Source organism: Acomys russatus, chromosome 5 (genome assembly GCF_903995435.1).
Source record: "Acomys russatus chromosome 5, mAcoRus1.1, whole genome shotgun sequence".
Classification (NCBI taxonomy): domain Eukaryota; kingdom Metazoa; phylum Chordata; class Mammalia; order Rodentia; family Muridae; genus Acomys; species Acomys russatus.
In genome coordinates, this window is record NC_067141.1 from 60014479 (window position 1) to 60040266 (window position 25788).

General features: G+C 49.0%; 1 protein-coding gene across 1 annotated transcript in view; it reads right to left on the minus strand.

The window, feature by feature from the left end:
- Tll2 (tolloid like 2) overlaps nt 1–24036 on the minus strand; it is a 109335-nt gene extending 85299 nt beyond the window's left edge. Inside the window, exons 1-2 of the mRNA XM_051146539.1 lie at nt 23447–24036; nt 2049–2159 (exon numbers count right to left, since the gene is read on the minus strand). Coding sequence (XP_051002496.1) covers nt 2049–2159; nt 23447–23615 — 280 coding nt within the window. The 5' untranslated portion in view covers nt 23616–24036. The remainder of the gene's footprint in view (nt 1–2048; nt 2160–23446) is intronic.
- Nucleotides 24037–25788: the final 1752 nt, after the last annotated feature.

Here is a 25788-nt window from a genome sequence, read left to right on the forward strand (position 1 = left end):
AATATTCCTGGCATCACCAAGTACACTGTCGGGGATTCACCCGTGCCATCACTGCCAGCAATCAGTGTGACCAGGTGTTCACATCCTCAGCCAGGACTTGGCACCCTCAGAGCAGCTGAAGGGCTATGGGGAGTAAACGGTTGAGCTCCTCCACCAAAGAATGACCAAGTCCACGTGAGCAAGCCATAGTCTTCTTGAGACCCTACGGGAAGGGTTCCTGTTGGCCATAGGTAAAGCCCAAGTTCACTGGGGAAGACAGTAAAGGAGCTGTTAGCCATCCGTCCTAGCCATTCTCTCCAGATGCAGCTCCTGCTGCAACCTACCCACAGGGCCGTCCTCTGGGGACCATATCTTACTTCTGTCCTACACAGAAGTCCTCTTGTGTTTCTTAACTAGGCACCTGACTTCACCTCCACCTGAAAAGTCTTCTCTCCCACCCTCTCTCCCAATTGGCTTTCATGGCACAGGATGAGGGTGCCATCTATGTGATGCCCTAAGACTTTTCCACTCACAATTCTCTTCTCACTGGTTTCAGTTTATCACACACTCACCAGTAAATCCCTCTCATTTCTTGAGCTCTTATGTGCCAGGTACCAGACTAGCCTGTTACCTTTATCAGCAACCTCGAAAACTCTATGAAATGAGTCTTAGTTTCACCTCTATTTTACAGGCAGGAAAACAGGGCCAGATCTACACCCATCTGCCTGGGGCTGGGGTCTCCAGGAAGGCTAGGGTTGGGCTGTTTTCTCTCTCTCTCTCTCTCTCTCTCTCTCTCTCTCTCTCTCTCTCTCTCTCTCTCTCTCTCTCTCTCTCTGTGTGTGTGTGTGTGTGTGTGTGTGTGTGTGTGTGTGTCTGTCTGTCTCTCTCTCTGTGTCTCTGTCTCTCTGTCTCTGTCTCTCTCTCTCTCTCTCTCTTTCTCTGTGTGTGTGTGTGTCTCTGTCTCTGTCTCTCTCTGTGTCTCTGTCTCTCTCTGCCTCTCTTTCTCTCTCTTTCTCTCTCTCTCTCTCTGTGTGTGTGTGTGTCTGTCTGTCTCTCTCTCTGTGTCTCTGTCTCTGTCTCTGTCTCTCTCTCTCTCTCTCTTTCTCTGTGTGTGTGTGTGTCTCTGTCTCTGTCTCTCTCTGTGTCTCTGTCTCTCTCTGCCTCTCTTTCTCTCTCTTTCTCTCTCTCTCTCTCTCTTTCTCTCTCTCTCTCTCTCTCTCTCTCTCTCTCTCTCTCTCTCTCTCTCTCTCTCTCTCTCTCTCTCTCTCTCCAGCGCTGAACTTGACCCAGGATGAGGTTCCAATAGCTTCATGAGAAAGAAGCATGTGTGGGGGAAAGGCTCACAGGTAGTAGGCTGCTGCAAGCCTTGGTCATCAAATGACCTGCCACATGAGGATACCCAGCGCCACACTCAGTTCCCTACACTGCTTCTAAGGACCAGGAGGGCTACAAAGCCCACTTAACAATTCTCTCCAGTCTGGGACAAACAACACCTCAAGCTAGAGCCTCAAGAGCCAACACTGGGCTCTAGGCTGAACCCTCCAATGGAGGCAACTAGAGATTTTCTTAGACGGGTCAGCTAAGTTGAACTAGGGCAATGGCTCCACTGATGAAATGCCCACTGTACATCATGAGGACCTGAGCTTGAATGCTTGGCCTTCACATAAAAACGCTAGGTGTGGTAGCACACATCTGTAACTCCAATGTTGGGGCCAAAGTTCAAGGAGAGGCAGATCCCTAAAGCTTAATTGGCCAGCCAACCCAGCCAAACTAACTGATGAGCCCCAGTGAGAGACTGTACCTTACAAAAGGCAGTGACACCTGACATGGACCCCTGGCCTCCACACATGTGCACACATAATTGTATATAATCTTGTATTATGCACACATGCACAAATATGAATGAGTACAGTAAAGTTTTAGCTCCTAGATCCATGCCTCCATCAGAGGAGGTGGCGCAGTCCCTCCAGGTCTTCCAGAGGACCTACAAGTCAAAGATACCAGGGATTCCTAGCCAAGTCCTCAGGCATCCCACTGGTACACAAGCAGATCAGGGAGCCAATACTTGCCAGTGTCATGTCCCGCTTTTTCTACAGATGGCTTGGTCCAGTCTTCAGCCTTGTCAATGTGAAATAACTTCAGGTCATCTTCATCCAGGGCAATATCTCCCCAGAAGACAGCTAGCAAGAGAAAGCACAGTGCGTCAACTAAGCCTGCAGGCCAGAAAAAGGGATTTGCTAATGAACCCTCCGAAGTCATCAGATGCAGGAAGCAAATCCTAGGAAAGACAGGCCTGCCGATCTTAAATTACCTTTAAATAAACCTTAATTGTATTAAGGTTATAGTATTTGAGACAGCCACCACGGGAACCCAGAGCCTTGGCCTACAAACACCGCATGTCACCCTAGCTCCAGGAAGCTCTGAGTAACACATCACTCAGAGACAGCTGTTTCTCTCCTCTTCTGCCCCTAGGATAGAGACGAAAAAGCACAATGCCTTCACTTACAATATTGCTCACGGTATCCGTTGCCCTCCCTGGAGAATGATTGCGGCCTTTCTACATTTTTCATTTTCCTTCTCTAAGGACAAGCAATGTTCTAGACAGTCAGGTCCAGTGCCTGGGATCTTGAGCACAGGTGGTACAGACATGGCTTAGCAGGATGCTGTGTACGTCTGCGTGGGAAGCATGTCCCCATAGGACTGAGTATTAAAGGTGAGGGCCTAGATGGGCGCCACTGAGGGGCAGTGGGGCAGAAGCATGATCCCAGGCCCCTCCCCCCCACCTAATCCCTCCCACCCCACTCCCCACCCCTGTTCCCTTTGCACTATGATGATCTGGTGAGCCGTTCTGTTCTACCAGGTGGACTCTCACGGTGCTGTTTGGCAAATCACTTGACCCCTTTTGGCTTTGGCTTCTCGTCTGGGGGTGCAGTTGTAACTGGATATCAGGGTTGCACGGGACGTAATCAGATGTTTGCGAAGAGCGGGAACAGGACTGGACAAGGCCAGCACCTGGTGAAGCACAGAGCTACCCTGATTTTCACTGAGTTCCCTCTGGCACCTGCTTCTCCCCCTCTTCGCCCTCTCCCCTGAAGACCCCTGCCAACCACAACTTCCACATCTCCTCTGGTGAATTCTCCTTCCGCCCAGACACACCCCTCCTGAGTCTATGTTGCTGTAGGGTTAAGCTGTGTCATCTCCTCACTGGACAGATGCCGTATCTGGGCCTGACAGGCTTCAGGCAGATGAGGCTGGGGACCAGGGCAGCATACTACAATTAGGGTTACTGTGTTTTACAGTTATCAGTGGATTCAATCTGTGTGTCCGTTTTCCCCCTTTCTTATATTGATATTCCCACATAGGTTCTATACCTTCTTACAAATCAGAAAACAGACCTCAGCAAAGAAAACCATTGTCCTCAGGGTCCCATGGCCAGCAAGTGGCAGAGCTGACTCCAGCCCCATCGCTCCATCTCACTGCCCCCTCAGCATCTGGATCTATGCACCTTCTACCCCCCCCCCCCCCACTTTACCACACTCTGAATGCCCTAAAGACAGGCTCGGGTTTATGCACACATATTTTGCCTGTCAAAAACCACTTCCTACACTAAGAAAAGCCACACCAGGGTCACAAAGTACGGGACAGAATCACAGAGCTACTGCCTGAGAGATACCACGCACACAACTCTACCTCCCTTAGTCTTAGCTTCTCTCAGATGGGGATAAACAGTGATGTTACTTCCTTCCAGGGTTGCTGCAAGATGGTGTGGACAAGTTTTAAGCACAAAGCAGGTGCCTCGACCCACTAAGTAAATACAAGATATCTCTGTGCTGTAGACCTCAAGATTCTCAACAAAAAAAGGCCACATGAGTAGTGATGTATACTTAGACTGAGTAATATTTTTAAAGGTGACCCTCACCGCAACCCCAAACTCTGCCCTTCACAAATGTCCAGCCCAGGGCAGACCTTACCACAGCAGCCACAACAGGGTGCAGGCTGGTTTTGAAGCATCACAGAAGGGGCAGTTCTTGTGGTCAGATAATGGGTTCCATCCCACCTCAGGGGCCCGAGAGCCCTCGCCACAGTTATGTTTCCCTCCCTGTGGCCTCCACCTGTGATCCCAAACTCTGCCTTCCTCTCCTGATTCCATCCCAAGACCTCCAACACTGAACCAATGGCTGTGCCACCCAAGACAGACCCCACAGATGCCAAGGGAAAACTGTACATCTAAGAAACACTGAAATATTAACAAAAGTCAGAGTGTGAGCTATGGATGCCTTCTATGGGAAAAAAAATTCTCCATGTCCATCACCCCTTCTACTGCCAACTGCTAGTGAGCCAGATTGTTATCCATGGGCCAGGGGCACTAGCAGCATCTTGGAGCTTGACAGAAGTATACAACCTCAGAGGCCATCCTGAGCTTGCTGAGAAAGGACTTTCATACTTAAAAGATCCCGTGAGTAAATTATACACACACTAACCTCTGAAAAGCACTAGGAAGAACAAGGGACTGTCCCCAACACCCGTGACTCTAGAATCACAGGCTCCCTGCCATTTATGTTATGTCTTTCATGGCTGTGAAATCAAGCTGGGTAATCTTTGTGAGATATAGAACTTAAAGACACAGTCATAGAAAGACTCTCAAATGCACTTCCACGAACATCCCCTCTGCCCTCATTTCCAGTTGGCTGAGAGTTTCACCCTGCAATTCAGGGAGCTTCCAAAAGGAGGCACTGTTTGGTTATGGCATCCTGACTCAGAAAGTAAATGGCATTTCAGGGACAGTGAAGGATCTATATTAAGAATGCTTTTCAGAAATTAAAAAAAAAAAAAAAAAAAAAGATATAAGAAACCTTGAGCTGGGAACGGAGGCTTGTGCCTCTATGTGACCCTAGTACGCAAGAGGCTGGGAAAGAAGGACCTCCATGAGTTCAAGGCTAGCCTGGAGCTACATACTGACTTCTAGGCCAGCCTGAACCATGAAGAGACACCCTGTCTCCAAAAATTAAAAGAAAATAAAAGATGGAAGGAGGGAGGAAGGAGATCTTCATAAAGTGGTCAAAAGAAATTTGTGTATGCATATGTGGTATAAATACAGTTAGTATTAATGTGTGCATGTCTGTGGAGATGTGCATGCATAAATAGGTGCATTTACATAGAGGTCAGAGGTCAACATCAAGTGTTTTTTTTTTTCAATTACTATCTTCCTCAAATATAATTTTAAAGTCGATACATGTGAAATATAGAAATATACAAAAGAGACTGATTTAAAATATATACTTTCTTTTTTAAAATGTTAAAATTTGTTTTACTTATTGTTATTGTCCACATGTGTATGATGGGGAGGCATGCACATGCTATGGCAATCATGCGAAGGTCAGAGGGCAGCTTTATACAATGAGTTCTCTCTTCCCGGCTTTATGTGGGCTCTGGGAATTGAACTTAAGTTGTAAGAATTCACAGCAAGCCCTCTTACCTCCTGAGCCCTAAAATCAAACTCTGTAATAATACTTAGTAAGTAGCATGCCGTCGCTGATGGTGTGCAAAGTGCTTCTCACAAGCTGGCGAAGCAGTGCTGCTGCTGTGGTGGTGTGTGCAAAACATCACAGGTCCTAGAGTGTATTCTTTCCTGGGGCTATTGTGTGTCCCTGCCCCTAAAGGAGGAAGGCCCACAGTTTGACTGTTGCTGGGATAGGCTCCTGCCTAGCATCCTCTGCCCTAGAGTATGCCCATCATAAGACCTCACCCTGCCTGTTCTTTTCCATCCATGGTAGCACTGTCTCTGTCCCCAGCCAGTCAGAGGGAGACCTCCTTCCACCCCGATGCCATCAGCGGCCCCACTTGCCAAGGTGTGGCTCCTTAGCTCCCAGCAGGACATCAAAGGGTGGCACTTAAGCACGAGAATAGAAAATGAGCCGAAGCTGGGCAGGTGGCACAGTTAAAAGCCTGCTGGCCAAAGGAGTGTCATGTACAAAGATGTGACAAATGGCAAAGCTCTGTCAGAGCAGGAACAAAAGTGGTCCTAGCGAAGAAAAGAAAGCACAGATTCCTGAAAATGATGGGACATGAGGTCACAGGCACTGAGAGGTTGAACAGGGACAGAGGAGGAAGAGCAGGCATGGTGAATGGAAAGCCAGGGCTGGGAGAGAAGCCAGGGTGGAGAGAGCCTGAGGGGTTTCTCACCTTGGGACAGCATGGCATGGTTTGCTACCCCTTCCATGCACACAGCCTCCCTGGCATGGGGCCTGGCCCTGACCTACAGAACTGTTTCATAAATGAAGGAATGAATGACTGTCCTGGAAGAAGTCCCGAGGGAGGTTGTGTGCAACCTATGGAGGCTATTAGTGAGAAATCAGATCTTTGGCTCCAATTTCAGATTTGAGCCCAGTTCTGTTCCCATACAGGCCCTAGGATCCTGGGTGGGCTCAGCAGGAAGTGCTCTGTTTCAGATGAGCACCTGGCATGGCCAAGACTGGACAGTTGGGCAGGTGCTTCAAGGGGACAGGGTGCCGGAAGGTGGCCCTGAGGGTCCTTCACCGCCCCCTCCCCATTTAGAGTTCCTAGGAATCTTGGAGACACTGGGATTCTGGTAGAGTTGAACGAAACCAGGTGCCTGGCTCAGGGTGCCAGAGCCACAGAGCTGGGAGTCTGTGAGCCAGACAGCGGCCGAGCTAGGCAGAGGGAGATCCCTTCCAAAGCTGTTGTCAGCACCAGCCACCCTCAACAAACTACGCCTCACTAGCTCCCAAATAGCACAGATCTGCTGGCCCCTAGCCTTCCCAGAGCCTCTTCGGTACAGGCCTCATCCAGGGACTCTCTCCAAACCCCAGGAAACCTAGCCTCTGCGTGGAGAGACCCTTCAGCAGTGACTACCTCTCATACCCTCCCCTCTCCCAACCAGCCATTTCCTGATTCGCTCATCTACACTTAGAGCCTGGGGACTTTTCAACCCCATTCCTATCTACCCACAAACCTCACACTATGGGGCTACATCTTAGGATGTCTACACTGGTGAAGAGGGTATGGTATACACATCTGCAGCTTACACAGGAAGCTGTTTATGATCCCATATAAGTAATATTTGCCTGCCTAAGCATTTCTTCAGCAGCACATGAGACAGCTGAGCAACTCCAAGCTGCTGGAGGTCTGGCCCACAATGCCCTTGCACTGAGCATCTAAGGAGGATGTTGATGTACAGAAACTCCAGGTCCCAACCAAAGTGATGAAATCAACACCTCCAGGGAGAAAGTCCAAGAACACACATTTACACGCAGGCTCTGGCACACCTGATTCTGGTTCACACTAAAGTTTGGGGACCGATGGTCCTCTAAGGACCACCCCGCCCCAGATCAATTGTTTGATTTTCTTCCAACATCTCTTTAAAATACACCGAGATCTGCCTTGGCTCAACATTTACCCACCCTGTGGCAGCTCAAGAAGCTAGGCATCTTGCTTAGGACTCTTTTAGATGGGCTCCTGGGGATGAGGCTAGGTTACTGTGGGACCTAAATCTGGATGGTTCAAATTATTGCTATTCCTCTCAGGAAACTTGGAGAAGCAGGGTGCAGGGGCCAGAGGCAGGAGACTTACAGGGAAATCCTACCCAGAGATGCCTTTAGTTCTGTGAGTTTCCAGCAGAGGGATTTGCCAGGTCTGAAGCAGTTTTGTGTGAATCTTTGTCAGGACAGTGTATGTACAAACAAACAGGGAGGGTTTTTTTTAGTAAAAAGTTAATCGGCTTAAAGTGTGCAACTAAATCAGCAAAGCTTACATTAAAGTGACCCACAGAGAAAGGACCCCATGGAAGGCAAAGCTCTAGGGAAGACAATATGGCCTCTATGTTCTTTTGTAGTTCCCAGCTATAAATATTCATGGGACAGCGTTAATGGGGTCCACAGCTCTATGCAGCCACAATAGTTTTTTTGTGTATCCTCAAGACCATGAACTTTGAAACCATGACCCTAAATTTCAGGACTCTGCATTCAGGCGCACTCGGTAGCAAATGGGTGGGGAGAGGTTTGGCTTGGGAGGCCAGAGAGGAGGCAGGCAAGTGTGAATCATGCCTCCTGGATCTTTGGGTGCAGATTAAAGGGCAGGATCTGTTTAGTATGGGAAACCTCTTGTCTGCGGGGTCCACAGCTGCTCCCGGGGAAGTGGCCTTCTTGAGGCATGGATGGCTGAGCTATGCGAGCATATGGCAGAGAGGAGTGGGAGGCAGTAAATATTTTAATTGGGCAAAACAGATTCATTGTGAGTTTTATATTGAAGTGTTAAAAAAAAGTCATTTGGATCCAGGAATTTCTAAGACAGCAAAAATGGAAAAGCGATCTAAACAATGTACTTATTCCCCACTGGAGGAAACCAGGGAGATAAAGCATCATATCCAGGCACCAACTTCCCATCATGCTTTTCTTCCTATGAGGGATGACAAGTAGGAGGCACACTTGGACCTCTTCAAATTTGCTCTCACCCAGACCAAGTGCCCTTCATTGATCTCAACCTTCCTATCCTTAATCCATCTTAGCACAGAGTCACATAGGTCCAGTGCTGACTGAGAAACAGAGTACAAGCGGAGACTTGTCACCTCCACCCTCCACTGTACGCTTGCCCATTAACTACTTGCTTTGGTTAAGGATGGTTTAGTCACTACCCCCTATAGCCTGACTCAGGAGTCAGAGACCCTGTAGGATCCAAGTGTCCATGGGACTCCTAGGTCAGTCAGGACCCGGGAGAGCGCCCCGCACAACAGGGTCCTATAGAACAGCTCTTGAAGCTGTTGGCCTCTCCTGGTAGATGATCCAAGAGGGTCTGGCTGGTGCGTGTGCTGCGGGCCACCTCGCTCAAGGTGGATGTGGTCTTCTGCCTTAAATCCTCATCTATCGATCACAGTACGGTTACACTGATGCTTCTGTGACCATGCCACTGTAATCAAAAAGTACCTGTCAGCAAAACAAAGCTATAAAATGTACACAGCAGATTGGTGTGGGCAGGCCTGTGATAGCTGCAAGGTTGCCAACCTTTTAAAGCTCCAGATAGATCTCATCTGATGAGCCTTCCCCACCCAACTGGTGACTGCTTCGATGCACTGAAAAGAGCTAATGTGTTACACATATCACGGTCCCCTGGCCCTGTAGGCCTGCTCCTAAGCCTGCATCTCCTGGTTCCCCTGCACATTTTCACTATGGAAGAAACACTGACAGACAGCGCAGAGGAATGAGGAAAAGGAGGCCTGGGTATTTCTTCTCTGCTGTGGTGCTCCAGGCATGGCCGTGGTACCTCACACATCTGCCTCCCCTCCTACCAGCTCTGGCATCAGTTGCATTGCTTCCTCCCTGGTTCTTCAGCTCAGGGAGAGCTGGCTTGTCTCTGGGGCCGTCACTCCCTTAACTCTGTGTCTCTCACTGCTTTTTTCATAATATGAACTGGCCCATGGCGATCCCATGTCCTGCAGGACATCCTCACTCACGTAGCTGTGGTGAGAAAACCTTTTCATTATTTCTACAGCTAAGAAAGAAGAAGGGAAGATAAACAATTCCTCTGGACCGAATGATGCTCCTCATAGCTAGACTCTGGCAGGATATGATTTTCTGCCATCTCACACCCGAGGCCCCCAACAACAGAAGCCCTCACTGACTGCACTCCGTAACAGGGAGGAAAACGCAGTTTACATCTCTTAAAAGCCAAGAGCGTCTCAGATTTTAATTGTACATCATGTGTGTTTGACTTACAGGACCAGGCACATTTCATGAGCCCTAATCTCTCCACTGTGGGATGATCTTTCATAGAGCCATAAATTACACGAGCAATTGCGCATGACTCATTCTAAAGCGGAAGGCCACTGGGGACCTGAGCAGTGAGCAGAGTGGAAAGATATACTAGGTGGAGAGAAGAGGAGGCCAGGGCCTGGCTGCAGCCGAGCCACAGCTCCGCCCCCCCCCCCATGACTCTCCAGAAGATGCTGCCCTCCACTCCACAGGATTCCTTCACACTGGGAAAATGAAACATTTGGAATAGACACCGCCACGGGTTCCTCCCAGCCCTGGTGTTTCCACAAGGTTTGGCAACACAGCTGGATAACAATGCCTGTGGCCTGTTGTCTTGACTGAACCGTCTGCATAAAGGCCCAGCGTGTTTGGCTGACTGTGGCAGAGGCTGTCTTTGCTTTTACCAGTTCCCTTTCCTGCTTCTACAAGAGAAGAAACTCAGACTTGAGTTCAAATGCTCTTGATATAAAACTCCCAAATTCCCAGGGGCTGGAGAGATGGCTCAGAGGTTAAGAGTGCTGACTGCTTTTCCAAAGGTCCTGAGTTCAGTTCCCAGCAACCACATGGTGGCTCACAGCCATCTATAGTGAGATCTGGTGCCCTCTTCTGATGTGCAGGTGTATGTGCAGGCAGAACACTGTATACATAATAAATAAATAAATCTTATTTAAAACAAAAAACAAAAAAAAAAAAAACCTTCCAGATTCTCAAGTGGCTACCTGTGGCCACGTGACTAAGTTCCAGCCAGTGAGGTGTGCATACACATATACACGGCAAATGGGAAGCCTCTTCTGGTGTTCTTTATGTGAATTTCCTTTCCCTGCCTCTCACAGCCAGATTGCCAGTGGTGCTCTGGGCTCTGGCTGCCATCTTGGATTGTGAAGACAAGGGAGAGCAAGTGGGAAGATAGAAGGGCGTGGCCCCTGGAGCCTGCCCAGGATGGAGCATCCATGAACCTGGACCACAGACTCCATACTCTGATGTGACAAAGAAACAGATGTCCAGCTTTTTCCAGCCGTGGACACGCACTGCCTGTGAGCTCCACTCCTCCTCGTTCTCTCACGTTCTGCTGCACTCTGGAGCTGGGAGCTGTAAAAATTCCCCCTTTACCTTCTGTCACACTGAGAGAGAGGCCTGCATGACGCTGCATGATGGAGGAAGGACCTCTGCCCACTGGTTCTGGCCCTTGCAGGACTTGCTGCCAGCCACATTCAGGAGAACCACAGGCACCAACCATCTGAGGTCTCCCAGTCTCCACTGGGCAGTTCCTAGACAGCAGGCTTTTCCCTGTTGTACATTTTCCCCACTTCTCCAAAGCCTCACTCACCCACAATCACCGAAGTTGAAAAGAAATTAAATGGAAAGTTCTAGAAAGAGATTATTAGTGTTTTAAAAACACACACTGTTCTGAACGGTATGATGAGATCGTGCACTGCAATGCCCTGCCCTGTCGGGCACATGGGTGTCTATTCATCACACACATGCTATACACACTACCTGTCCATTAGTCACTTAGTGGCCATCACAGTTATCAGGCCCACAGACACAGTATATGTGAGTGACTGTGTGTGTTCCACCTGCCCGTATCTTCCTTGACCATAGTCAAGGGACAAGCTCAAACATGGTGGTGACAAGGAAGCCCCAAGGCACGAATCATGAGATACACTAGCTTTGGCAGTGTGGCCTATAAGGAAAAAATAAGTATAAGCCAATTCTGTTCTTTCAATGGCTTCACTCACTCATTGAAGGTCTTGGAGGACAAACCCTGAAGATAATGGAGTCAGAGTTTTCTCCGTGAACTTCAGCCTCCAAGGGTCACAGCCACACCCTCTTCTGAGAAGCTCGAGTTTTAGCCTGAGGGATGGAGCGGAAGACCACTTCTTTCCCAGGGGTTGCTTCATATACTACCATCTCTGCTCTCTTCTGAGTTCCTCTACCTTCTTTGCAGGTTAACAACAGTGTACACTAAATTTCCAAATAAATGCCTGGTGTGCTTTCATCCTCTCACCTGCACTGTGATAAACATACTGAATTGGGTCAGTTAGTGAGTAGCCACTTAATCCTGACTAATACAGTCATGGGCGGTGAGGGGCAGAACGGCGGTATAGGATGAAATGCTTTTTCTGCTTTAAATAAGTACGTAAGTAAATAAATAAATAAATAAAAATCTCCAAAAATTACCTGTGGCAAATATGACAGAGAGCAGTCGACATTCTTACTCTTTAAGAGGGCACACTCAGTACTAAAGGCGTTTGAACTAGGTGTTCAAAATCATTTGGAAAAGAAATGCGAACCAAATTATAACTAGAAGTTGAAAAACCAGACCAAACCAAACCAAATGCTTTTTTCCCCAAGACAGCACTCATCTTCAAAAGCTGGAACACATGGTATCGATCCTCATGGGAATTCAAGGAAGAGAGAACAGTGTGGTTGCCAATTTAATGCATCCTGCTTCTGCTCTGCCAAGGATCGCCCCAGAGCCTCAGGTGTGCTAGGCATGTGCACTACCACTGAGCTATGTCCACAGTCCAAACCCTCAAAGCATCTGTTTCCAGCAACTCTATTTATAGGCACCCAGTATAAAGAAATAAAGATGCGTATAAGGATCCAGTTAGCTAAGCGGTGGTACCCGCGCAGAGTCCTAGCTATCCGAGGAGCGAGGCAGAAGGAGCAGGAGTTCAAGATCAGTCTGGGCTGCACAGGGAGTCTGAGGCTGGTGCAGGTGACTTAGCGAGACCTTGTCCCAAAATAACAACATGAGCCATGGGCGGAGTGTTTCTGTAACATGTTCAAGGCCCTGCCTGGGTTCACTCCCCAGCCTTCAGTAAATAAATATTCAGACACAAGGATGTTCATCGCTTACAAAAGAAAAAGAAAACGATTGAGGGGGAAAATCTGTCTGTCTTACAAAGGGAACTTGTTGAGCAGATGATGATGTGTCTATGCAACCTTGAACAAAACAACTTAAACTGATGCTATGTAAGTCGGCTTGTTACATAAGCAGCTTCACTGCCATAGAAAGAGGTTTAAGGCACTAAGAAAGTGGGCTAGAGGGTTCAGAGCTGCACAGTACATTCAGAAAGGGGGACTCCCGCTCCAAGCATATACAGGGGGTCTGAAAGCACATATGCCATATTAATAGCAGCTACCACTAGAAACTGAGATGACTAGATGGTTTCAGTTCTTCCTATACTTAATTTCTAAATGTTCTACCATGATGTGTAACCAAGAAAACCCAGTTTGTGTTAGAACACAATCTCAAGGATGCCTCAGTGCTGGCCGAACATGTCTGGACAACCTCATCATGTTGCTGTGGGGACCCTCTCAGTATCCCTCTCAGCACAGAGTGCGATCTTGCCCAGTAACCTCTCCCTTCCCATCCCAGGATACAACGGTCCTCATCTCCCAGAGCTAGGTGTCCTGGCCAGGTGCTGCTGGTTTCTGTAGACCCTAAGCATTCTGTATCTTCACCGGAACAGTCTTCCATTCAAAAGCAACCGATAGCTCCCCATTTCCCGTAAGATATGTCTCAAGTGCCTCAGCTTTGCATCCGCTTCTTTCCAAGTTTATTTCAATCTTGTCACCACTGTTCTCCAAAACAGGCCAGAGTACAGCCCCAGCTCCATCACATCCCGAGGCCCTCCCCTGGGCTTGCGCTGTTCTCTCCATCGCTCTGCCTGCATCCATCACAGCTTCTCCAAATTCCACCCACCCTTCTGGCCCAAGCTCGCCACACCCTTCTCCAGTAATCCTTCTTTAATTGTCCCATGGTTAGTCCCACGTTTTGGATCCACATCGTATCCCGTTTACTCAGGTTTTCATTTGACAAATACTGCTGACACTCACCAGGCGCTGACACCGTGCTGGCAACAGGAAAGTGAGCAGGCCTGCTGTCTCCCCTTAGCAGCTTGGTGTGGTGTGTGGACAGTCATCAAGGAAATGGCCACACACCAGTGACTCTACCCTGGTCTATTTTTTTTAAGTGCCATATGGAAAAATGAAGGCAATGAGCAATCTATGAAAAAGAATCAGCCTGGGCAGGCAGCATAGAGAAACGGGCAGGCTGAGTCGTAGAGAAGAGGCCAGGAGCTGACTACGTGGAGAGCCCTGAGAGGCTACTAGGAAGATCCTCCTGTGAGGGAGAGTGGCAGGGGAGGAGGAGGGGCTTCAGGAAAGGGCAGGCAGTGACCCCTTCTCATCCCAAGCATCCTAAACTGGGTCTGATTCTACAGCTGTAACTCTGATGTGAGTTTTAAAAGGCCACTCTGCCTGCAGCTTGTTTAACAGACCTGGGGAGCGTGGGAACCCACATAGGAGCTGGCGGAGGCTTAGACCAAGTGGGTAGCAGTGAGGATGGAATGACACAGACACTGGACACGGAGTTGGCAGGACTTGGGTCGGACTACATGGTAGAATGAGGAAAGTCAGTGGCTTGCAACCAGGTTTCCACTAAAGCATCTGGGTGGACTCTGCACCTGGGACCACTTCTGAGCCAATGGGAAAAGGCAAAGAACTCACAGCTGGCTTGACAAAGGGGACAACAGGCCAGGACCTGGAGAGCAGGTAGCTTGACATTTCTTATGGGAGCAGTCTTCAAGGGCTTGCACCAGTAACCCAGATGGGAGGAAATGGAAGAGTTGGGGGTGGGGTGGGGTGGGGGGCAAATTGCAGTATGAGGAGGGGAACTAAGTGCCCCAGCTGGTGAAGTGGGCAGACCCAGGCTGAGCATCAACACTTGAGTGCTCATGCAGGCGGGCCTCAGTATATTGATTGGCAATTGACAGCGGTGGTTAGAGTATGGCGTGATCATAGACAGGTCGCTAGCCAATCAGCAGGAGAGCTGGGCTTCTGTTGCTAGGTTAGCATCCAGGCAGAAGTAGACTATGAGCAGGCGGAGTGGGTACCAGGAAAAACATCTCATGCCTATCCGTATCTGCCACCCTCTTCTCACTTCAGGAGTAAGAGCCAACAAGCAGTGGAAATTAACACTTGTCACTTGCTGTGGATCCCAAGAGAACTCTGCGGCCTTGAGAGGGAGAGAGAAGCACACAAGAAACTCGCTCTGTCACTCACAGGGAAATTCTTAAGAGGGAAACAGTAATGGAACCGCAGAGATGACCTACCAAGAACAGCTCACCAAACTCGACACAGTGACAGCCACATCCAATCTCCAAACTAGCCGCCACGGTGGACTTGAATGCTATTCTCATTTCCCAAAGGAGTAAACTGAGGCTCTGAGAGGTTAGGGAATTTGGTTGAAATCACACAGGTAGTAAAGTCACCGTGGACTGCAAGCCACGGGATGCCTGTTGAAGGCACTGCGCTTGGCCGCAGGTTGGTCCATCTCTACCCTTTCCTTCGTGTGTGTGTGTGTGTGTGTGTGTGTGTGTGTGTGTGTGTGTGTGTGTGTGTGTGAAGGAGGGGTCAGGGTCATGGGTGTCAGGTGATACCCAGGTCTTCTGGAAGAGGGTTAAGGGAAAGAGAGGAGATGCTTTTCAAGGTCTTGCATTTATTCACCAACTCTTCCCAACATCCTGCAACCAAGAATATTGTGGGCCATAATTCTCTCATCTTTATCAAGGTCTGGACCAAGGTAGAAAAAAATGGAGAGATGAGGGGCTTGCCTATGGCATCCTGAAAGCCTTGAGACTGAGTGGAATAGAGGTGTTTGTCCATGTTCTGGATAGAGAGATGTTCTGGTAGGGACTTGATGTTCCTGTCCCTATGCTAACAAGTTAAATGCCCCAGCCCAGGTTCTTTCCTGGGCAACACCTAGACCATGGCCTGCAATACCCACAAGAACCTAAGAGCCCAGGTCATACCCCATCGGCTTCCAAAGAATCTCCCAGTCTATGTGGAAGACTGGCAATTGGTACTTTATAAAAGGAAAGGTGTGGCCCGAGCTCAAAGTCAGAACAGCAGTGGTGGGTTAGCACCATCACTCTTCCTCTTGGGACCATGGTGAAGGTGAGAAGCGAAGCTCTGAGGACTCAGTAAGTGACAGCTTCTTCTTAGACTGCTTGACAAGGTCTCTGGGGAAGATGTACCTCACTTTCAGATGTGCTGTGGATGCCAATCTCACTGGTACCTAGGCTCTTGGAAGTTGGAGACCATATGGACACAGTTTTGGAGAGGCCAGGAGGAACCAGGTCCCGTTGTTTATCCCCAGACGTGGGGCTGGTTTCTTGGATATCTTGCTGGCAAGCTCTCAGCTCAACATCTTCAATGAGTTCATGAGATTCATGGCTGACTTGCAGTTTTGACAGGCTACACGCACCAGCATGACAAGAAAACAGAACTGTTAAAATGTCCAGCCACTGGGCCTCCTGCCTTTCAGCAAACTTGCTGGGTTTATTGAATGATAGTATGAGCAATAATAAACACTGTTGGAAGTAAATATCTCCCATGTTCCAAGCATTCTCCTAAGAGCTATGTCTATATGAAATCATGTAATCTGCCTAGAAATCCTACGTAGTCAATATTAATATAGTGTTTTATTTGTCCAACAAGCCAAGACATGTCTTCTTGGGGTTTAACTCTGAACTCAGACATTTTGCAGTACAGGTACACTTGCTTTGTCCCAGCTGTCTCTCAATAATGGAAACCAGTGATCACACAAACAGATTCACTCTGGAAGCTCGGAGATGTGACAGGTCATTAGGGAGCCACATAGTTGTACAATTATTCACATCCACTGAGTGCTTTCCTTCGACAGGCACACTATCAAGTGCCTTGCACATAGCAGTGACCTAACCGCAGTATGCAGTTGAAGAAATGGTATCTTTAAAAGCCAAGGACCCTTGATGTCTCACAGTTAATAAGTGACAGAGAATAGAAAGTATGAAATGGAAAGCCAGGGCTGAAGTGTGGGTGTGGAACACTGCGTGAGAGAGTCCTAAAGTCTTCTGGTGGGCAGCCAGAGGACCATAACTGACCACAGACGCACTATGGAATGATATGTCCACTTGGCTTCCATCCAGACGCATCATCCTACTGAGCCAACTGTGTCCAGCCTGGGTGTCAATCTGCAGGGGCCACTCTTCAGGTCTGACAAGCTCTTAGAGACCTTTAATGCCAGCAGAGAGGCCACCCATTCCAGAGTGCTGCAGATCTAGGGTTATTCCAGATGATGGGCATGGAAAGCCCATCAAGGTGAAGAGGAAAAGGTGGATTCCACTGACGTAGGATCTGGGAGCCTACCTCTCATGTCACACAGTGCGTATTCCTGTCTACTGAGTGGCATCGAGATGGTGTTGAAGAAACTCAAAGCGCCAGTGACAAACAGAAAGTCCAAGGTGGGAACTCAGTTTCCCCACATGCAGAGTAGCAGCCACCACACTGCATGTCTCCATTGGGGGTGATGCTGAGGAGCGTGAGGGCGGTGCTACTTGCTATGGCTGGGTCCCCAGGGCAGCCCCATCTACCAAGGGACCCGACAGGCTCTCCATTCTCATCTCCCCATTCCCAGACACTGCAGACCCAGCAAAAGTCTCGGCCATCGTTGGGAGCCCTAGATTCCATTTGATGCTACGTGTACTGCATCTGTTTGCCTAAGCAGATGTAAGAGCCGAATACTGAGCTGGCTCTTACAGAAAAGCCCAAGGCAGCCAGTCTCCTCCCTAGACATGTGTCCTCCCTTAGTCTTTGCTTACTTTTATTTTTATTGAAATTTAATGAATATGGCATGAAATTCATGCTTTAAAAAACAGTTTTCATACTCTTTTAATTAATTGTTTTTATTTTATGCGTACGGGCATTTTGCCTGCATGTATGTCTGGGCACTTCTTGCATGCCTGATACACACAGAGGCCAGAAGAGGCATCAGATCCCCTAAAGTGGAGTTATAGATGGGCCCTGGGAATCAAGCACAGGTCCTGTGGAAGAACAGCCATGCTCTTCACTGCTGAACCATCTCTCCAGCCGACCCCCTTTACTTTTGAGACACTGTTGAACAACAGTGGATCCCGACCCCTGGTTATGCATCTATGAAATCACTTATTGCAAGCCCTTCCACAAATGCACTCAGGAAGTATCGTTATGAGCACCTGCTCTGTCTTCTGATGGCATAAATGTCAATCACGGGTACCTCCTGGTGCAAGAAACTGATAACACTTGTACCGTGCAGCCCATGCGGCAACCCTGAAGGCTGGGTAAGTAGCTCTTTGCAAGTGAGAAAACAGGATGAGAGGGGTTAAGTAACTTTCTCACGTTCACATCGCCTCACAAAAGGGCAGACAGGTGGACCAGGTGCTGGAGACTGGAAAGGCATTTAATGTAGAAGGCCTCCGAGAAATTTAATTCCATTAAATTGGCCATCTGCCCATCAGCAAGGACCTTATGACATGAGAGCATGAAAATAAAGATGTAAAAATGCCAGCTGCTCTCACCAGGATATAAGCCTTAGGAGCCTCATAAGGGACAGGAAGACAAGCTTCCAAGGGAGACCACGTGACCCTCAGCTTTGCTTAGAAAAGCAGGGCACTTGCCCCTGCCACAAAGCACTTGACCATACTGTCCCCCTGCCTCCTCTCCTGACACTCTTTGGTAAAGGCAGCTGCAGGCCCAGACTGAGGGCAAATGTATGGTTCCTTCAGCCATGAACCCGATCCACATACTACTCTCGCATCCTTCCTACCTCCTCCATTTGGCAGATACTGGCAAATACCACAGTGAGCTGGATGCTGCTCTGGGTACCAGGCACAGAGACTGAGCCCCAGATATTATGAAGTTGAATGTTCTGGCATCACATCAAGACCTGGAGGGCTTCTAACAGCAGCTGCCCCAGAAAGGTCTCTGAGCAAACCTTCAAACAGATGTCATTAGTAAACCGGACGGTGGTGATGCATGCCTCTTTAATCCCAGCACGTGGGTGGCAGAGGCAGGGGGATCTCTGAGCTTGAGGCCAGCCTGGTCTACAGAATGAGTTCCTGGACAGCTAGGGCTACATAATGTATCTTGAAGCAAATAACAAGGTAGAATGAGACTCCAAATTCCAGACAGAGGTGAAATTTGAAATTATGGGCAGGGACCAGGGATACCCCAAACTGAGTGGTGAACCATTTGTCACACCGCAACTCTCACTCATACTCCTGAGCCGTAAGTCATCAAGGACCAACAACTCCACATATATTATATAAATCTAGGATTCACAGCTGCTGGATGCTTTTGGCATTTGCCAAGCCACTAGCTAAATAGTAAGTAGGTGTGGATTCGCTGGCAGAAAGTTCCCTTGAATTTAATAAGTCCAAAGGCTGCCCAAGCTTCATGCAGTGTTGGTGACCTGAGTCCCGCACTCTCCAACCAACTGTGAGAAGCTGCATGTATCTACCGCCGGTTTCCCCACTTTTCTACTTTAGAACTTTCTCTAAGTCTAGAGAACCCAGTTAATGCCTCAAGAGTAGGGAAGGTCATTTTTGTAAAACTGGCTGCAATAGTATCTCCCACTCCACATGCTTTTTAGTGTTATTTTTACAGCTGTGCCATTGGTGAAAGGGAGTCATGTTCCTGCCGCTGGAACAGGGCCAGAGGCAAGTCATCATGCCGGACGTGAGGATGCAAGGTGGTCATCAAAGGCACTGAAACCTCCATCTGGTTCTCTTAGATACACCTAGCATTCCATTGCTGTGCTGTGAGGAAGCCTGCCATAAGGCCACATGGAAAGACAAGCTGAGAATTTCCATCCAACAAGCCAACGGACGATACCCATAGGCAGACACAGGGTCGGGAAGACATCAGGTGGAGCCAGCCCTTGTCTATCCTTGCAAGTCTTTCCAGCTGACACACACAAACACACCACCTGATCTGTCCTCAATCCACTAAAACACAGATGTAACGACATGGCAGTCAGGTTGCTCTACACCAAGAATAGAACAGGAAGTGGAAGAAGATACAAACGGCTACAGCCTTTGAGTACACTTCAGTCTTCCACTCTCTAGAAGGTACTTGGAAGCTTCTAAGAGGCCCTGGAGAGCCCAAAGCTCACTGTCTATAACAGATATCTGAATCCCACCCCCTCATTGAATTCCTCCATCCCTCCCTTACACTTCCGGCTTCCTCCCTGCTGTTCATTGGGTCACCCTCCAAATACCCTGTCTACACACGGGTCCTTATATTATGGCTTTGTTTCCTCAAGAAGCCAGCTAAAATTGGTTCCTGGTTACATTACAAAGCAAAAGGCTGCTCCCACCTCCATTCTGCAGATAGGGAGAGTGATGCCTAGCAAAGTGACACCCTGTGTTAACAGCCATATAGACAGCAGGGGTAGGGATGAAATGAGGAGCCAGGTCCCTGGCTTCACTCAGCTGGGGAAATGTGGATGAGAGCAGGCAGACAAGTGTGTGTGTGTGTGTGTGTGTGTGTGTGTGTGTGTGTGTGAGAGAGAGAGAGAGAGAGAGAGAGGGAGGGAGGGAGAGAGGGAGAGAGAGAGGGGGAGGGAGAGAGAGAGAGAGAGAGAGAGAGAGAGAGAGAGAGAGAGAGAGAGAAAGAGAAAGAGAAAATACTGCCAGCACAGAAATGCAGAAAATGTCTGTGACTTCTTGTACAGTGCCTGGCTATGTGGGCAGTAGCTAAGAAAAAGGCAGTGATAGACCTATGGACCAACAGACACTGTGCCCAGAAGCCCATGGCTATTCCCCAGCTGCATGCTAGGAGGGTTCCCACTCCCCCACCATCTGACTTAGTAACCACCCTCTTTGCAGCATCAACTGTTAGTAAATTTAGACTTGACAGTTTAAAACAGCATTAAAGCTTCAGTAATGAAGATGCTCTTTCAACACATCTCTAGGAAAATCCATTTATAAAGCATACAATAGACACACCTGTCACTCTATGTACTTTAATCTGTCAGAGACCATTCCTGTCCCCAAACTAGGACACAAAGACCCAGGGAAAGCAAGGGACTTTTTCCCAGGTCATGCAGCTTGAACATAGCATGGTAGGGAGAAGTCATTAATGGCTGTGAGTGGTAAAGTGGTAGGAACAGTAAGCAGAGCGTAATAAAATGATTGTGGTACTTACTAACTGACACAGCGTTGATGGCTAGGCTGGAACAAAAGTCACAGAAATATAGAACACAGAGCAGGGAGAAGGCGGGGTCTCAAATATAAGTCCCTACATGGTGTCATGTAGGTTCAGGCTAAGACAGGCGATGTGGAGCAAGAAACGAATTTCTTGGCTAGTGGGATGGCATAATGGGTGAAAGCACCTGCCACCAAGCCCTGTCACCTGAGTTCAGTCCCAGGACCACACAGTAGGAGACAACCAACTTCCAAAAGGTATCCTCTGAGCTCCGCAACACCACCAGCACACCCCACCAAAACTCAAAATAAAGGAAGAAAAATGTAAATTTAAAATGTTTAACATGTGAGAAGCTCCTCAGATCTGTCAGGTTACAGCCCTAACCAACTCAATATGTCCATACTACAGGGGGGAAACTGAGGCCCAGAGGAGACAGAACTCCACTGACAGATGGGGAATAGAACCAGTACCCACCCCTCTGCATCATGGATGTACATGGAGACGCACAGCAGTGAAGGGGCAGGTGGGAAATGTTTTCTATGTAAAGTGCTCACTCTGGCCAGAGCTTCCAGGGAGTTAGGGGCTCACTGGGATAAGGCTGTTTCTGAAGGTAAGCTTTAAACATGCTACCAGGAAGTGCATGCCATTCAACCGAGACTTCAGTGAAGTGCCACCTGCCTTTTGGCCTTCTGTAAGGGTGCTCCCTACCTGACAGAATTCCCAGGAGGGTGGGCAGACTGAGTTGCATTCTTGCTGCAGGCTTCCCTTGCCATCGCTCTCTTAGTATTAGGCTAGTTCAGGGAGCGGCCAGGATGGGAGTGGAGCCTGGAAGGATCCAGGCATGGCTGCAGAGGATGCACTGACATAGCTGAAGCGCACTCAGGCCTCTCTACCTTCCAGCCCTGTCTGCCCACTCCATCCTGTCTATGAACAGCCAGAGCAGTCATGTCTTTGTTCCCGGCATTTTCTCTAAAGTCTCTGGACAGCCAATAGACAAATTTGCCTTGGGGTTGTCCCTGGAGGCTAGGACCAGGTAGGAACTCACAGTCAGATCTGCAGCATCTAAGCTATCATCCTACATACAGGAGGTACCCAAAGCAGCCCTCAGATCACTCTCCCTCCTGGCACCACTGGCCCCTACTCCCCTCCCAGAGGCAACTGTCCTCAGGCAGGGTCCTGGATCTGACAGGTGTGATTGTTGGTCCTGTTCACTTGCACCTTATTTCAAGCCAAGTGTTCTGTTTTTAGGACCAGGTCACCATTCTAATAGTGCTCAGGAGACTATCCTGGCTGGATGTCACAGTCAGGCCATGGTGACCTTTGCTTATGCAGAAATCACCCTTTCTACTTCCTGACTGAGGTCTTACAGATAGGTGGAGTCTTCAGGAATCTTCCCTGGCATAAGATCAGGTCCTGCACACACAACTTGACCTTCATCCTGCACAGGACACTCTGGTCTCAGGAGCTCCTGAGGCCCTCCTAGGAACCTCATCTTCCCCAGAAAACATGCACTGTGAGGCGGCTCCAGTCTGTACACTAAAGCCACATTAATAACAGTAAAAACAAGAACAACGCCCTCATTGATTCCATTGGCAAAAAAAAAAAAAAAAAAGATCCCACACGAGCCCTATTTGTCTTCCAATTTAGAGATGAGGATAGAAGTCTCCATGAAGTGAGGGAGCAGAAGCACTGGCCCAGACCTAGTGGGTCACTTTGCGCAGAAGCAGCACTCTGAGCCGAGTATCCTCAAGGCCTATTTCTTGCCTCCTATCCCTTATCTTTTCCCACCAGCAAGTGAAACAGGTGGGGTAATGGCCAAAGGAAAGTACTACTCGCATGACCACCATCCTGGAGCGCCCTGGAGGTGGTCTAAGCCCAGCACCTCCCTGGGTTCAAGCTGGGAACTGTCCATTCAGCTCCTGACTTGGGATATGCGTGGGGCATTCAGGGAGAGACACTTAGGAACCTTTGCTAAGGTGCTTCATCACTCCCCTCTATCCCTCGCCACACATCCCAAGCAGGCTTGGTAGCTAGAGGGAACCAGAAACTGCAGAGCAGGGACCACGGTTTGCACTAAAAGGCTGGTGCGCCTGGTGCTGTTCTGGGGCTCAGCTTCCTGGTGGAATTAGAGCACCTGCTGACTTCCATCTCGGTGCTGAGGGGGACTGCGGGGAAACGCTGGAGCAATACAAGTCACGGGGATTCTCCCTAGGCGTCTCTTTTTTCTGCCTTCCGTGAAGCTTTTCCGTCTTCTAATCTCTTCCCAAGATTAACTACAGACCTTGGGAAACTTCGCGGGAAACTTCCAGCTGCTGTGAATTCCGGTGAAGCCAGTTACCCTAGAACACTGCGCCCAAGCCAGGCTCGACTCCTGCAGTGTCCGTAGGTAGCGGGTGCTGACAGAAGACCCAAACCCACCCTGTCCTACGCAAGCTTTGCCTGCCGCATCCGCCAGGATTCCCTTTGGGGCCACTCCTGTACAGGCTGCCACCCGATGTACAGTTCTAACCTGGGACCAGGATGTCCGGGACTTGGAGTTTTCCTTGGACATTGCCCCCCACACCCCGCCCCCTGGAGTCCGGGACATCTCCCAGGAGTGGACTGGCCCGCCTTGCCCACCACTCATTTGCATTTCAAAGGCAAACTTCTGCCCGACTTGCCCGGAGAGGGACAGTGGTTGTACCTACCGGCTTTGCAGGGGTCGTGGTAATGCAGCTGCTGCTCCGTGCCCTCCTCGCCTTCCAAGGCCCAGTAGTCCACGGCGACATCCGAGCTGTCCCCAAGCACCTCAGCACCACGGGGCAGTGGTAGCAGCAGCAATAGCACTAGGGTGCCAGGAGCAGTTGCCTGGGGCATAGTAGCAAGGGGTTGGCGGAGCCGAGGGACTTAACAACGTGCACGGAAAGCTCAGATCCAGAGAGACACCACACACAGGGTCGGTCGTGGTGGCTGCTGCTTGGCTCCCAGGCACTGTTAGGGTACTGAGCAAGCCCAGTAAGGCATTCTTGTCCGGCCTGGGCACCCGGGAAACCGCTGCTCAGCACGACTTGCCCAGTGGACCAGGCTGCTGTGGCTGCGACTGTGTTGGCGGCAGCAGTGGTAGAAACAGTGGCCGCTCCGCCCCTCTCCGCCAGGGCTGGACCACACGCCCTCTCCAAGGGCCCCGGACAGCCAATCACTTAGGCGCCCTAGGCGAGGCCCCTCCTCTTCCCTGCACCTCGGTAACTTAGTAGGAACCCAAGCAAAAGGAAGATGCTGACAGGACAAGTGTTGGGGCCCCTGGGGGGCGCGCCCACCTAGGCAAATACACCCGTGTACTGACACTGACAGGTAAGCAGCACTGCTCAACACTGAGGCGCTCTATCATGTTCTAATAACTAATTTTACAACTCCCGGATGCATGCGTGGCACGCGTGGCAGGACACAGGACCATCAGCCTGGTGGGAATTGTCCTGTCCACGTCGCTGCCAACTTTGTGCTTTCAGAATTCATTTCTCTATAGGATGCAGTGTTTCTCTCACATCCCTCATCAAAGGAAACATATTTGAGGAGTAGGATTCTCTTTCTTCTCTCAAAAGCCCCAGCAAACTCACCCGCAGCACCCATCAAACTCCCAAGTTGTGCTTGAGACACTTAAGGATACAATGTAGGACACACTTGCCTCTGGATGACCTTATCCTTCAGTAAGCCAGTCCCAGTTCAGGATGCTTTTGAGAGTCAGACTCACAAACGAACAGCACTGTGTTATTTAAAGTTACAGACATACCAAGCAAGCATTGCCATTAGTCTGATAAAATAAAAATGAGTGATTCAAGTCTGGTTATTCTTCTGCCAGTAAAAACCATGCACCCAAATTACTTAGGGGTAATCAGAAACTCACTTCTGTGATGTAAAAATTGTCAGAACCAATCCACTTTGACATACATTATTACTGCAAGGTTTTTGTTTTTCAAAGATCTTTTTATATAAGTAAATTGCCCTAGTCAATGTACAGATTTGTGAGTGAATCACATCCAGATTTTAAAATAAAAAAAAAAAAAATACTAACTGCAAGAAGAAACATGGACTGAGCTTGTCTTTGAGATTTGTTACCACATGGCTTCAGAGCTGCTAAATGACAAAGCAGTTACTAGGTCCAAAGCTGGGCTTTAGACCAGATCCCACATTTCTCACACTATGATCATCTGTCTCCTCTATTAACAATTCCGTCAAACCAGGAAAGGTAGTGATTAACCACCAGAAGGATGCTACATGGAGTATTTTATTTTGTCCTGATTCTCTCTCTCTCTCTCTCTCTCTCTCTCTCTCCTCTTCTCTCTCTCTCTCTCTCTCTCTCTCTCTCCTCTCTCTCCTCTCTCTCGCTTCTCTCTCTCTCCTCTCTCTCTCTCTCTCTCTCTCACACACACACACACACACACACACACACACACACACCAGAGGCTGACCCTGTTGTCAAATGAGCTCATAGAAGTAACAGGCAGGTTGGGCAAGATCTGTTAGGAACTGGCAGGTGAGAGGAGGGGGCTTGGTGGGAATAGCTGGCACCACCAAATGGCAAGAAAGGCCAAGTGGCTGCTAAAGTAGCCAAAAGTGTAGGAGGTTAAATGGCATTTCTGCTTGACTGCTGGAAGGAGTCAAACCCAACGCCACTGTTCCCTAAATGCACCCCAGTGAAGGTCACCACCTGTCATAGACAAGTCCACGAAGTCGACATCTAAAGGGCTAACAAACTTCTGTGACACTTCCAGGCTTCCAGATGGCGCTATGAAAACAGCCAATTGGCTTCCTCGTTAACAGAGAATTCTGGAAAACAGACATTAGAGGTTGGTCTTTGGCATACACAGAAGTTGGAGCTTTTATTGCCTCTAATCACCACCTGGTGGGTTAGCTGCCAGCCTTTTCATCAATACCCTTTATCCAAATATTTGGAAGTCCCACTTTCATAGAGAGGCAAGCAGCACAGCTTTGTGTCAGGATTGTTTGGATGTTTCTTTGGCTACCAACCAAAGCTTATGCAGCAAATATCTGG